This window comes from Lycorma delicatula, chromosome 1 (assembly GCF_047948215.1).
Source record: "Lycorma delicatula isolate Av1 chromosome 1, ASM4794821v1, whole genome shotgun sequence".
Taxonomy (NCBI): Eukaryota; Metazoa; Arthropoda; class Insecta; order Hemiptera; family Fulgoridae; genus Lycorma; species Lycorma delicatula.
In genome coordinates, this window is record NC_134455.1 from 8,030,421 (window position 1) to 8,045,000 (window position 14,580).

Consider the following 14,580-nt stretch of genomic DNA (forward strand, 5'->3'; position numbering starts at 1 on the left):
ACACATTTAAATAAAACCAAAACCATATGTAACATTTCTTTTGTATACAATGAAGTAGTTAATAATAATTACAATAATTTTTTTTTTTTTTGGTTGGCCTCATATATCTCTATTGCAGATATCGAATCTGTACGATTATAACTTATCGGCATAGTGAAGCAGAGAAGCTCTAGCTAATGACAATGAAGCAGAAAACTAAACCTTGGTATGGTGCACTAAACTGTCAGGGTATACAAAATAGTCAAAACAATTTTTTTGATAAATATTCCATAAAATACAATCATATCCTAAATAGTATTAAGTCAAAAACTAGTAAACAAGTGTGCCATGGTCAGAAAATAACATCTAATAATAATACATCTTAATCTTGCTGAATACTACAAGTGGTAAATATAATTATTACATAACTTATCCATAAAGTATTACTATAAAAAATAAAGTTACAAGTATATAGTCTACCCAGCAGAAGGTGCATCAAGATTATCATTAATAACAGTCATTTAGTAGAAGTATTTAAGTAAATTTCTCCAATTATTCTTTTAAAAGAACTAAGCTTCTCCTTAAACACATCAATTCCAATATTAGTTTAAACATAATTTAGTATTTTCACTACATCAGCCATGTGATTCTGCTGGTTAGTAGTGGGGATACTTTAATCTTAATCTACTTGAATGTTATTTTTAACTACTACTAACAGTAGAGAGATGACACCCTTTATTCAGTGTGGTTGTGTTTTTTATATGTGCAGTTTACTTTCAAAATATCAAGTTTTCATCACAGATATCTTTTGGAACTCACCAAAATATTTTTATTTTATCCAAGTAATTTCTATTGGACACCACTAATCCTCATTATAAGTAATAGTATCTGTTTGCACTGACTCCTATTATTCACACTGAAAATCTAAAAGACCTGTGGACAAGTCTTACAGGCCAGCCCCTAACTTACTGCAACCTTTATTTGATTAAAACTACTTACACTATTTGAGTAACTATTCTTCCATTTTCATTTTAATAATTTTTGTGATCATTTTGTTTATCACCTCCCAATAATTTTTTCCTCCAGCATCCTCTGAACAATATTTCCCAGATCAAGTAGTCCTAGAACCCTGAGACATTGTAACCTTTGCTGATCTCACCTCAAACAACAAAACAATATATTCTGGCATACCTTCATCACCACAGCACTTGCTTGAACCCACAACTCTTCACAATGAAGTATCAAAGGCCACCTCCTCCTTACCATGGTGGTTAATTGTCCATTTTATTATTGTAAATACATTTTATATTACATATATTTACACATGTGCATGCATGCATGCATACGCATACACACACACACACACACACACACACACACACACACACACACACACACACACACACACACACACACACACACACACACACACACACACACATCACTACATTAAAAATTCTATATCTCATGTGTTGCAATAAACAATGTTATTTACAAAATCACCTGTGAATACATAAACTAGAAATTTAATGTAAACATATCAATTTAATTTTCAAAAAAAGCTTTTCAAATCCATGGATTTCTCATCAGTTATAAAATTATTTTATCAGTATAATGGTAATGCCGTTACTATTGTTTTCTTATAAAAAGTTAACAGTAGTCATAATCAACTGAATTAAATATTTGTTACAATTAAGCTATCAATTAAATAATGTTAATTTTAGCAGTTAATATAATAATAATACTAATATTAATTTTGAAATATTAAAAAGAATATTTAAAAGCAATTTTTCAAAAAAACTATAAAATAAAAGAAGGAACTTTTTAGATGTTGCTGATCACTTCCTCACACATAGACAGTAACAATTATAGAAATCAGTTAATTCCTTCTTCTTAAAAATATTTAACATGTAAGCTGTGTTGTCGATGTCTTATTTAATCCAAAGAAGATAGTGGACAAGGCAATGACGTGAAAGAAATGCATTTTGTGTAATTGATTTGATCTCAACAAGGTGGTAGACACAAGACTAACATTGCCTGATGCTGGATTGCTCATGGTAAATATAAAAGCATTTCTCCAGGAACCAAGCCAGACTATCATTCTATTCATCATCTTACAAACAACACTTTTCAACAGATAGGTCAGTAGTTGTAAGGACAAGTCTTAAACTTGTCAGTTAAGACAAGTCTTACAGTGTCAACTTGACCCTCAACTATCAGTTGAGGGTCTATGCCAGTGCCACAGCTGCTGTCGAAGTACTTGATAGCAATCAACATTCCATTGTGGAACATGATGCTGCTTAGGTTTCAGGGATGATTTTGAAATACCGAGAGAAGCATAAATCAACTATTAAATTAAGAGTTGTTCTTACACATCACTGCATACAAATGTAGTCCAACCCTGCTGCCCAATCTGCCCTTTCAACGAACTATTTCCACAGCTTAGCAAGCACAACAATAATATTTCACATAAAGATAATAAATGGTCTATGATCCCTGCCGTAGAGATTACTACTGTAAATAGTCAGTCATGGCAAGGAAGTAAAGCAGTGAGCACAAGGAAAAATCAATGTTTGACTAGGCACCAGAAGAGCCTATAAAGATCAATGACTCATTACTCAGTAAGCAGATGTACAAATCCTGTCTCACATATGTCATCATGGAGAGCAATACAATGAACAGTGTGTGTGTTTAAATCCCCAACAATCAAAAAAGCAGGCAGGAACTGTGCTGTGGTAACACTAACTGTAAATGTTATTTTGATGGGTGGTCACTGCACTCATTAAAATTAATGTTTACAGTTTGTAAATGACAGCCAAATGAAAAAAATTACACCAAATGACAGCTAGGACATGAATAACAAGTGGAATCTGTGCCACCACTATATGGTATAATGACCTTTAAGAAAATTGCGTGATCACAATGTCCTCTACATAGTTGTTTCATATTATCATATCAGAGATGTTCTCTTGCAAATACCTTCCACTCAGTCTGATGACCCCTATATGTGACAGATATGACCATTCCACTGTACATTAAGCATAATTCTTATTAAAGGAACAGATAAAATTTATTTTTTCAAAAGAATAAGTTAAAATAAATGTTATTTGTCTTCTCCAGTATAATAGGAGATAATTTAATTTGTAGCACTAAATTTATCAAGAAATTGTGAGTCCTTTGGATGACTGTCTTCCACCATGCCCTTGAGAAATACATGCACTACGTACAAATGCCAGCTTCTAATAGGTAGTTGTAATATTTAACTCTTGACACTTAAAGTTCCCTCTCTGATCTGAAATTAAAGGTTTTGAGAAATACCCTAATTTTATTTGCTCTGGCAGATTATTGTGTTTAAATGCACGGACAGGGGAATGAGTATTCATCCACTCCAGTCCTATGCTTTATAATCCATCTTACATTAACTAAACCTTTAGGAGAAAACTCAAACATGATCTCCTCAGTATCAACCTTCAATAAATAACGATAGAAAATTACACTCCTGAAGTAGTCTTATGGTTGACATGTTTACAACTACACTGCCAAGGGAGTTCAAATGTAACAAGAGCATTTTGGTCACCTGAAAACATTTTCTCAAGATTGTTCCATCCCTCAGTTTATGTACATTCTTAGACACTCTACCTATGCCAGTCAATATTGTTGCAGGTGGATAGAAAAAGCAAAGCACCCTTGAAAGGGATCCATTCTAATGGGAATTTCAAAACACTTACAAATCTAACATTTTTTTAAAGTAAATTAGCTGCAGCATTTAATTTATCAGCATTTCCTTCATAAAATCAAGCTGGGCGAGGTCTTTTCACATTTACTTTATCTGGGATTTATTTTAATTTACCACTAACCACCATAGAGCTTTCAGGAACAATCGACATACAATTCCCACAGTACTGGCAATACAAAAGACCAAACCATCTCCAGCAGAGCACACGTGTACTGGAGCTGGAGCTGAATACAACTGGGTACTCCCTTGTACCCAGAGGGTAAAAACTAGCTTATAATTTACATAAAAAAAGGTATTTAGAGTCACAAAACAACCAAAAAAAGTAGGAATTGTTTCCACCTTGGGTTATAGTTGGAGTATGGAAGGTGTTGAAACATCCACTAGAGTGATGGTGTGAATAAGGACAGTATAACTGTTGTTCTGCTGTGTCAATGGCTAAGTTGTTGGTGCATTGTATTCATGATGTGTTGTGTGGGAAGCAGCAGAGTGTTTAGTTAAGAAGCAAGACTGCTTGCAGTTCAGGCTGAAGGTTCAGTCATCAATATCCAAAAGTTTCAATGAATGAGGCCCCCTTCGATGCTACTTTAAATGCCTTCACAATAAAAAGCAGCCCACATAAAAAAAAATAATAATTAACAAGAAATAAAAAAAGGAAAGAAGCTTAAACTTTTATACATCTACAAAAAAGAAATGCAGAAAAACAAATTAAAGAAGCTTTACTAATGTTTTTTACTTTACAAAGAACTTAGCATGTGTTAAGGCTCTCTGGAAAGTTGTACATTTATAAACATTCCTCTATGTAAAATATAATCAAATTATTTTCTTATGTTTAGGAAATGTTAATGCAAGTTTTCTAACCATTACATGTGAAAATTTTACAAATATCAAAGTGATACTAGGTCAATTTATCATTATTCATCATCAGTAATTCTGTTAAGTACACATCAAACAAAGAATATACTTACATCATGTAATTTCTCATTTAAAGAATGTTTCAAATTATTTGTAAGAAACTTATTACAACACCTACTACTTTTATTACCTTCTATCACAGAAACTTTCACTAAAAATAAAAATGATTTTCCAAAATTGGTTTACAGAAACTTTCTCTAAAAATAAAAAATTATTATGAAAACTGGTTTATTTCAAAGGCTCGAACACAAGCATGTCAAAAAATGCAAACAGGAAAAGGAAATCTTCTCACAGAAATATAATTATCATTAGTGGGAAAATAATATATCACAAAAAGACCAGTCAACTTGTTACAAATGAATGCAGTATAAAAAATAATTTAAATAAATTTATCATAAATAAAATCTAATAATACCATCCACTGGTTCCTTGCGTTGACTCACTAATAAACCATGAATGTCTATCATCCAAATATTCTTTGCAGCTTCTTCTTTGGACACTTTATTTTCTTTCATAATAGAAAGTGCTACTAAATCAGCAATACCCATTGCAGCCTTTGAAAAAAAAGTTAAAAGTAAATAATATTATCTTAAAATAAATACTTATCAAAGCTAAATTTATACTAATAATTTTATGTTATAATTAGTTATCTGATTTGTATATAAATAACCAGAAAATTAGCACAAAAATTAAATTTGTAAAACGGAGCTGCACTTGACCATGTTTCTACCTTTCATCTAGAAGGTTTTGTGCTAATTCTGCCAGAAGTTTGATTTTTTCTCGTCACAAATTCTAACTGAGATTACAATAATTGTAACCCGTATTTTAGGTAAGTAGATATTGAATACACGAATAGTGGACATGCAAAAAGTTTGACTAATTTAGATTTATAGCACAGAAAATAATTATTTCAAGTACAATTATGTTATTTATTAACTAAAAAGGAGGAAAAAATTAAAAATAATTTTTTTATAAGTATAATGCTACAAGATAAGAGTAACCACAGAGAAGTGCATATTCGGTGCTATATAAACAATCTATATACGAGGGTAAGTCAATTACTATCCGCAATGTAGTTATAAATTTTATTGCAATACAAATAGGAAATTTACATGTACATCATTTTACAACATAGTCCCCTTGCACTTTAACACACTTGGTCCATCGTTGCACAAGCTTCCTGATGCCCACATAAAAGGTTTTCAGTTGAGCTGTGAACCAGGGAATGCACCGCTTCTTTCACTCTGAGGTAAATCAACAAAAATCTTAATGTCTTTTTGAGTAGACCAAAGGAGGATGAGCCAGTACAGTTGAGTTTCTGGAGCGTTTCAAGCAGTGTGGGCAGCAGTATGTGGATGGGCAATGTCGTGCAACAACATAACACCTTTCGATAGCAGTCTTCAGCGTTTGCTTCGAATTGCAGGCTTCAGCTTGGCAGTAAGCATCCCACTGTAATGCGCACTGTTTATTGTCGTGCCCCTTTCCTCATAATGTTCCAGTACTGGGCCTTCTGAGCCCCAAAAAACCGTAAGCATCAGTTTTCCTGCGGATGGTTGGGTCTTGAACTTTTTTTGCAGGGCGAATTTGGATGTTTCCATTCCATTCTCTGCAGTTTACTCTCCGGCTCGTAATGATGGATCTGTGTTTCGTCACCAGTGATGATTCTTTCTAAGAAAATATACTGTTCGTTACCATAGCAATCCAAATGTTTTTGGCAGATGTCCAAACGCGTTTGTTTATGCAAGTTGTTTATGCAAGTTTATGTGTGAGTTGTTTTGGAACTCATCTTGCACAAACTTTACGAAACCCAAATCTGTTGTGGATGACTTCGTAGGCAGAACCGTGACTACTTTGGAGACGATGTGCCACTTCATCGATAGTTACTAGTCTGTCTAAGAAATCAATATCACATGCACGCTCAATGTTTTCCTCATTTGTGGCGGTAAACGGTTCTGGCTCCGTCGTGCATAACACTTGTGCTACTGTTTTTGAATTTTTCAATCCATTCGTAAACACTCCGTTGCGGCAACACATTGTTCCTGTACTGTACCGAAAGTCTTCGATGAATCTCGGCCCCTGATACACCTTTCGACCACAAAAAATGGATCGCTGAACGTTGCTCTTTCTGGTGCAAACAGAAAGCAGAGCAGCCATTATTAACAGCAGGGCAGGGATAATGGAGCTAACCTAGCAGCATCAAACCTGCACAGACATAACAATAATTAAACCACGCATGCGTCATCTATGCAACATAACAGCACTACCAACATAAACAAAAATATAACTAAATTTCGGTTAATAATTGACTTACCCTCGTATTTTTTGTCAGAACACAAATTCCAAATTTTCCTTCTCACATACTCATTTAGTTGTTTATCTTACTTTCAGGGGAGGCCTAATTAAAAAGTACACATTTAGTTCACTTCATTTACCAGGCAATTTAATTTTTCTTGTATTTACTTTTAAGTTGGTCAACACAAAATTATTGATCAAGACTAGAATGGGTTCAGCCAGGATGATTAGCATTTCTCTGGATTGGGGTGTGTGTGTCTTGTGCGCTGTTCCTCTCTGAGTAGACTGCCTTTTTTCACAACCTACCATATTTTCCTTAATTCTTTCTTATTTTGATTTTTGTAGGTTTAGGTCATACCTAAACCTTGCTAAACCTGCTTCATAATTCTCAGTCTAGCCAAAGTCTGCAGAACAAACCAGTGAGTCTAACAACATAAGTATGGCTGCAGTGACACTTAGATTAAATTCAACCTTCTAATCCATCTTAAACTTCTATTATTGATAATGGTTCAACACAGCTCAGATTTTTACTTTCATTTAGCATAGAATGATCTTGAATTTAAATTTATTAGGAGTTACTGCCAGTATGTTTACTGTAACTTTGTTGTTAAGATGCATTTTAGACTCTACTTGTCAGACTACGCTTCATTTACACTATTATCTGAAAGGTAATTACTGGAGGCTAAACAGGAAAAAGAAAGAAAGAAAAGAAAACTTATTATGAACTGAAGGCCAAATCCATTTAATGCATCCAAAATAGAAGAAAATATCATAGAACAGCTGCTGCAAACTGCAGACGAACAGTTGGAAGAAAGATTATCTCAAAGTGAGGTACACACTGAAAGACATATACGGGTAATATCTTAGCATGCTAAGATATTAGTCTAGACTGATCTAGGCTTATTTATTTTGACAATAATGCAAGTAATCAGTCATAAGAAATTTCATCTTTATATGAGCAATCTTCAATTTTAAATTCACTTCTAAATTTCTGAGCTGTCTCTACAAACACAGAATTTTAATGCCAAGCCTAGACTAATATTTGGTTTGCTGATGATAACACTAAAACTGATAAAACCAGTTTTATTATAGGTTAATAATCTCTTAATTTATTCAGTAATGTTTAGGGCTCATCATTTGAGAGTTTTTGGCTTACAAAAGAAAGCCATGATACAAAATCATGAAATCAAAAGTTATGACACAAATAAAAACTAACAGGTTGAACATAAGTTATTCAGAATATTTTAGGGATTAATATAAAATTGAAAAAAGCATAATGTAGCTACAAGAGTTATTTATGACCTTCAATGAGTACACAAGCACAATGTAACAAGAGAAAGCAATGTATGTACTTTGGTTTCATGAAAGCATTTAACTTATTACTGTTGATAGATATTTTTGTATGCGATTAGATGATTAGATGGTCATGGTAGAGTACAGCCTGATCCTCCTAATAAAGACTTTATTAAACACTGGTATCAGTAGTTTAAGAATACATGAAGTAGTACACAAAAAAATGTGTTAGCAGACCACGCATCTTAGGAAGTTGTGGATCAGTAAGAGAAACTTTTCAGAAAAGCCCTGGTAACTCGTCATGTGAGTTTAGAACTGAAAATATCCCAATCAACAATTGTGAAGATTCTACACAACGCCTAATACATACAAAATTCAGTTGGTACATGCAAAGAGGATGATAAACCACATAGGTACAATTTTTTATTGAACATTCTTGATTAGTGAAGATAATGCATCTTTAGAAAAAGTAATCTTCTCTGATGAAGCTGCCTTCCTTGTTTCTGGTCACAGTAACAGTCTGGGGTAGTCACATTAACTGTTGGATTTGGAGTAGTGAGAACCTTCATGCCATTCAACAAACAATGTGATAGCCTGAAAATTAAAATTTGGCGTGTGCTTATGAAGTGATCAGACTGATCCAACTGAACACTGGCAACCCAACATTTACTTCCAACAAAATGGCGCACACCACTCTGATGTTTACATGTTAGGGTTCATGTTGTTTTACATGAACAGATGAACAATTTCCTAAATGTTGGATTTGCCAAAATAGATCAATTTCCTGGCCACCTCAATTCCCTGATGTTACAACACTTGATTTTTTTTTAGTGGTTGGTCAAACACACACACAGAGAGAGAGAGTGAGAGAGAGGGGGGAGAGAGAGAAATTTTATTTAGGTATTATTAATGTTATTCTTGAATATTCAATAATTAAAATTTAGTAAAAAATAGTTTTTAGATTTTTTCTCACCCCTCCAGCTCCAAAAAACAAAATTTTATTTTCATGTAATTTTTTTTGAGTAATTCTCTGTGATGCAAATAATCCAGCCACTGCAATTCCTGCTGTCCCCTGAATATCATCATTAAAGACACAAAATACATCTTTATATTTTTTTAGCAACCTAAATGCATTTGCATTCCCAAAGTCTTCAAACTAGAGAAAAAAATTTTGCATAATTAGCATAAAAATAAGCTGCAACCAAAATAAATAAAAGTAGAACTAGTAAAGCATAATGCTAGGTTATTAATATACTTTAATGTAAAAATAAACATATTGACTGTTAAATATAACAGACTAATTATTATTAACAAATATTATTATAGCACAACACTGACTTTATTCTTATATTCTATGCACAAAAAAATATCACCGATATGTTCTTTTTTCTGCATTTTGAACATAATTAAAAGAAATCAATAACATACTAGAAAAAATAAAGTTATGCAACATTGATATTCATCATTATAGTATGGTTTTCTTGCCTGAAGCAGGTCTCTTGCACTGTATCTGTTTCCAGTTTCCTTTATTCCCAGAACAAACTTTTCAGTTCCAGATAGTTCCCATTTCCTTTTTGAGTGTCTACATTCTTTGTTATTTTTAACCTCCCTTTTTGCACTTCTATTGATCTTCTACCACTTTTATCCACATTAATCAATACTTTTCCTTTCATGATAATTTCATCCGTTGCTTCCTTTACTTCCTGATTACATCATTTTTCTTTCTGTTTGTATATTTCATCTTTCTAATCTCTTGCACGATCACACTTGAATGTCACTTTCATTTCTTTTTTGCTTTTTCTTAAGTGTCCATGTTTTACATGTACATACAGAAAAAATATAACACTTCACAAGTCAATAATTCAAGTTTTAAGTAAATTGTTCCTGAGCCAATGTTATTCTGTTTTTTGTTTTCATTTTGCAATCCCCTATAACATAGGTCATGGATAAAATTATCTGTACTTGTTTAATTCTTTCTTCTTTTATGTAGACATTCATTGGCTAGGATTCCCATTCTATTTTGTTTCCAAACATTAACTTTCATACCTAATCTGCCATAATACCTTCCAATCAATTATCTGCTGAATATCCTGTGCTTAACACCCTACAAAAACATCATCTGCAGATCTCGTACAATTTTTTTTTTCCTACATTCCTGTATTCTTATCCCTCATCAGTGGCTATAAATGTCTGTCCATTTTAATCAAATTTCTTAGTCTCTTGCAACTAAGTCAATTTAATGACAATTTTCATCTCCTGGCAACTTCATTGAGTTTTCTTTTATGGTTTTAAAAATGTATTTCTTATCCATAGAAAATAAAATATTCATGTTTTACTTTCCTTACAAATTTCAATAAAAATAGTTTCCTCTTTTCATTCAATGTGTTTAGTCCATAAATATTTATTTTATATGCTTATTTATTGCTTGATCTTTTTGTCTTTCCCTACCCCAGCATTCCAACCTTCAATTATCTTAACAACAGTATTATTATTATTTCAGTTGCAGTATTTTCATAGAAAGTCCTTCGGATTCATTTCTGTCTTGACAACAACTAAACTATCGTAAAAAATTCTTACACCAAAAACAAAGGAAACTCCCTATCTCTTATTTATTTCCATATCTCTTTTTAAATGTTTTAACTTAAATATATGAAGAAATATCATTAACTTTCCATGAGTTTACTTCTATCTTCTTTCTACATACTGTCTACTGTTTTGTAACAACTGACTGCCACATTTGTTTCTTACTGAGAGACCCAAGTAGGAAGTGATTTTACTTCTACAGCATTTATCAGAAGAAGGCTGTGTGCCTTGCTGTTAAAACTTGAAGAATCATTGGCAATAGTATTCCAATCCCTTCTGCCTATACATCAGCCACCCCTAACTTTAAATACAGATGCTGTTTGCAGTCATTCAACATAGAGAACAGATGCTGGTCTAAAGTCATCCTTAGCTTGAAAAACAGATACTTCTGTGAGATACCTCGTAGTAACCTAACGTTCGACCTGTTCAGCTTTGGAGACCAGTAGCCCCAGAAAATATTTTTTATAAAGCTCATAATCAATTATTATTTTGAATTAAATTTATTTTTTATGGACTGACATAACTCAAAATGTTATTCATCAGTGATCCACTGAGGTCCAATAATATTTTTTTATTTGGCTTTTTTCTGGGCAAAAGACGCTTTGACATTATCATTGCCCAAACACAATATATGTGTTTTAAAAAAGTAAATTTTAAAAATTCACCATTAAAATTAAATAAAAATGCCCGGAAAATAAATATGAAATAAATACAAAACCTAATAGAATAACAAAAATTAAAACAAAATAAAAACTTAAAGTAGAAATTTAAAAACAAAATCAAGACAGACTAAAATATTAAAAACAAAGACAGAACAAAAAACTAAAATGTTAAAGACACAAAACATACAACTACTGTAAAAAAACCTAAAAACACCATTATAAAAAAATATTAGCCAAACAAACAAAAACATCTGGTCCATAACGTCTTTATTATTGCCCAGGATTTGATGAAGATTACTGGGCAATTTAAATTTACAACAAGGCTGCATCCACAAGAATGTGGCACACAGTCAAGCAGCAGTTGCATCGCATGCTTACTGGTGCATTTACTGTTGACATCAGATACCCCTGCTGTGTAACTCTTGTACATCCTATCTGCAATTGGCAGAGGACCACTTTCTCACAACAAATTTTCCTGTAGAGAAGAGTCCCATGGCAGCACAGAACCTTATAAAGTCCCATGGAGGAAGACCACTTCCTCACAATGAATTTTCCTGTACGACACCTCCTATAGGAGCAATGGCAACACAGGTCCAATACAAAAGCTACATTACAAATTTTCTCTTATCATTCATTAAATACACACAATCACCTCCAGCTACAAACTGATATCTTTCAAATCTAAATCTCTCTACAATGTTAATATTAGTAATCTTAATAATAAAAAAATTACACAACTGATTTCATAAGCAGTTTCAAATACTTTGCTGAAATATGAATAACAGAAGAAACTATGCATGTGTAAAATTTTAATGGCTACTTGAAATAAAGGTTCTTACGTAATTGTATTTTCTTTTTTGTTCTTGTATATACAAGAACAAAAAAGCAAAAATAAAAAGCAAAATTTTGCTTTAATAAAGCATAAATAAAATTTAAAAAATAAAATAAAGCAAAAAAGCAAAGTTTTTTTTGGTCGATAGAATATTATCAACAATATTGTTGATAATATTTTTATTACAATTATTTATTATCTACCACAATAAATAATTGGTTACACAATTCATTAGAATTTTTCTGCTACCAAAAAATATTTCTTTGATAAGATAAGTAAGAATTTTTATGAAAATTTGGATTCTTAATAAAGATTCATTTTCATGCTCAGTACAATGTAGAGCTTTGATACATGAAAAGCTTTTTTTCTAGAAATAAGCATTTGCTAAAGAAATATTGTTTTACATACAAACTTATTTTAAATACGACTATTGTGGTTTTCTATAGTTTATCAGCAGAAAACCAATAAACTGAAAAAATTAATTTTCAGCTTCCACTCTGTAAGCAAAATTGGTGAGTTTAATTCCACACAAGCTACTGGAAATTATCCTCAATGATAAACTTATGGTTTTTTTTACAGCTTTGTTTCTTCTGAGAAAATAGCCCTGGTGACATTAAAACTGCACACTTTGCTTCTTGCAGAATTAAATTTTGGGATAATTCTCCAACAGTAAACTTATTTTAGCATTAGAAAAAGATTGTAGATTCTATTCATTTGATGAATATTTCAACGATGCACTTGATATTACTTTTATTATTCAATAAAAAAAGGGTAGATTACTCATATTGTCATAATACCACTTGTCAATAAACACCACATTGTACCATTTTTTTTTATATTGATTTTTTTTACTAACGTTGGCCTATTTTTATTGCTACTGTAACACATTAATGCATATAATTTAATTGGAATGGTGTAATTATGACAAATTATTTATAATCCTTATAGGAAATAGACACCACACTTATTTAAAGGCTAGCAAATATGATTTTAACTTTTTACACAGCATTTGCAAAATTGTATAAACCATTTTGTAATTGTATATCAAATTTTATTAATTGGGCTATGGCCAATAAGAGTTACTTTACTTGTATTAATGTATCCTGTCCATAGCGTTTCACAACTGCTTTCATAAATTCATCAACTAGTGCATCATATTGCTCCATTGGAGGTCTTTTTTTTCGTACACCAACATAATAAGGATCTTTCAGTAAACTCTGTAAAAAATTAGAATATTTTTAAATAACACAAATTTATTTTGTGTTTATACTTGAATATGTTAGTGGTTATCCGATTAACTTTGTAATGAATTTATTTTTTTTAAACAATCAAATAATACATTTAAAATGAGTCATTATTTAATGTCTTTCCGCTTCCTTCTTAGAATTATTTTACAAAGAATAAAAATTGAATTGAAAATTTTCAATGAACAAAAATTCACATTATAAAATGTCATGTCAGAACACAAAGTGTATCATTACTAGCAAGTTTGACTTAAAAAAAGGTATGTGTAAAAAGTTTCATAAATGGAATTTTTAGTTATTTGTCTGACAGGTAAAACCCCAGTTTTGTCTTAAACATGTAGTTTTACATTTATATCACTCAGCAGCCAACAATATTAAAAAAAGCATATTTCTTGGTAAGAAATGTAAGGTCAAGGTCGAAGAGTTGGACCCAAGAATAGTTACACAGGTGGCCTATTGCAGCTGATGAAAATGTTTAATAAGTCTGCAAATTTCATTTCTTTGTAGTACAAATAAGCCAACATGAAAAATCATACATAAATTAATATTCTTTTCTCAATTATTCGTTGTGCTACAAAATCACTCAAAATTACATGCACTTTACAAACTTTAAGGAAATCACACAAAATATATCGACTGTTTATAGGAATTTTCACACTTACCATGCTTTATTATTAACGATAATTTTCTTACTAAAAATAGCTTATTTGATGAGGAAAATCTTCGTAGCTCAGAAAGCTAAGTAAAATGACAGGCTTGTAAAACTTTTATTATTTTTCTGAGCATATATAACAGAGAGTTCAGAAGTTAAATGTAGAGTTAAAAGTTAAAGTTAAGTCACAGTGTGATCATCCAATTTTCCTTTCATGAACAAACTGTAAGCCAACATTTACCTCAATATAATGGAATACAACTGCTAGATGAATTTCATTCTAGTATGGCTAGCAAGATGGTACTCTAGACTTTAAAAAAATGAGTGAGTTTGAATACATTTTATAATTTACTCTTGGTAAAACAAATTTTAAACAGTAATAAATTTTTTATGAT

General features: G+C 31.7%; 1 protein-coding gene across 1 annotated transcript in view; it reads right to left on the minus strand.

Moving 5' to 3' along the window:
- The window catches only part of LOC142318032 (NADP-dependent malic enzyme-like), a 58,805-nt gene that overhangs the window by 23,002 nt on the left and 21,223 nt on the right, over positions 1 to 14,580 (minus strand). The window contains exons 5-7 of the mRNA XM_075354562.1: positions 13,378 to 13,506; positions 9,186 to 9,368; positions 5,043 to 5,181 (exon numbers count right to left, since the gene is read on the minus strand). Coding sequence (XP_075210677.1) covers positions 5,043 to 5,181; positions 9,186 to 9,368; positions 13,378 to 13,506 — 451 coding nt within the window. The remainder of the gene's footprint in view (positions 1 to 5,042; positions 5,182 to 9,185; positions 9,369 to 13,377; positions 13,507 to 14,580) is intronic.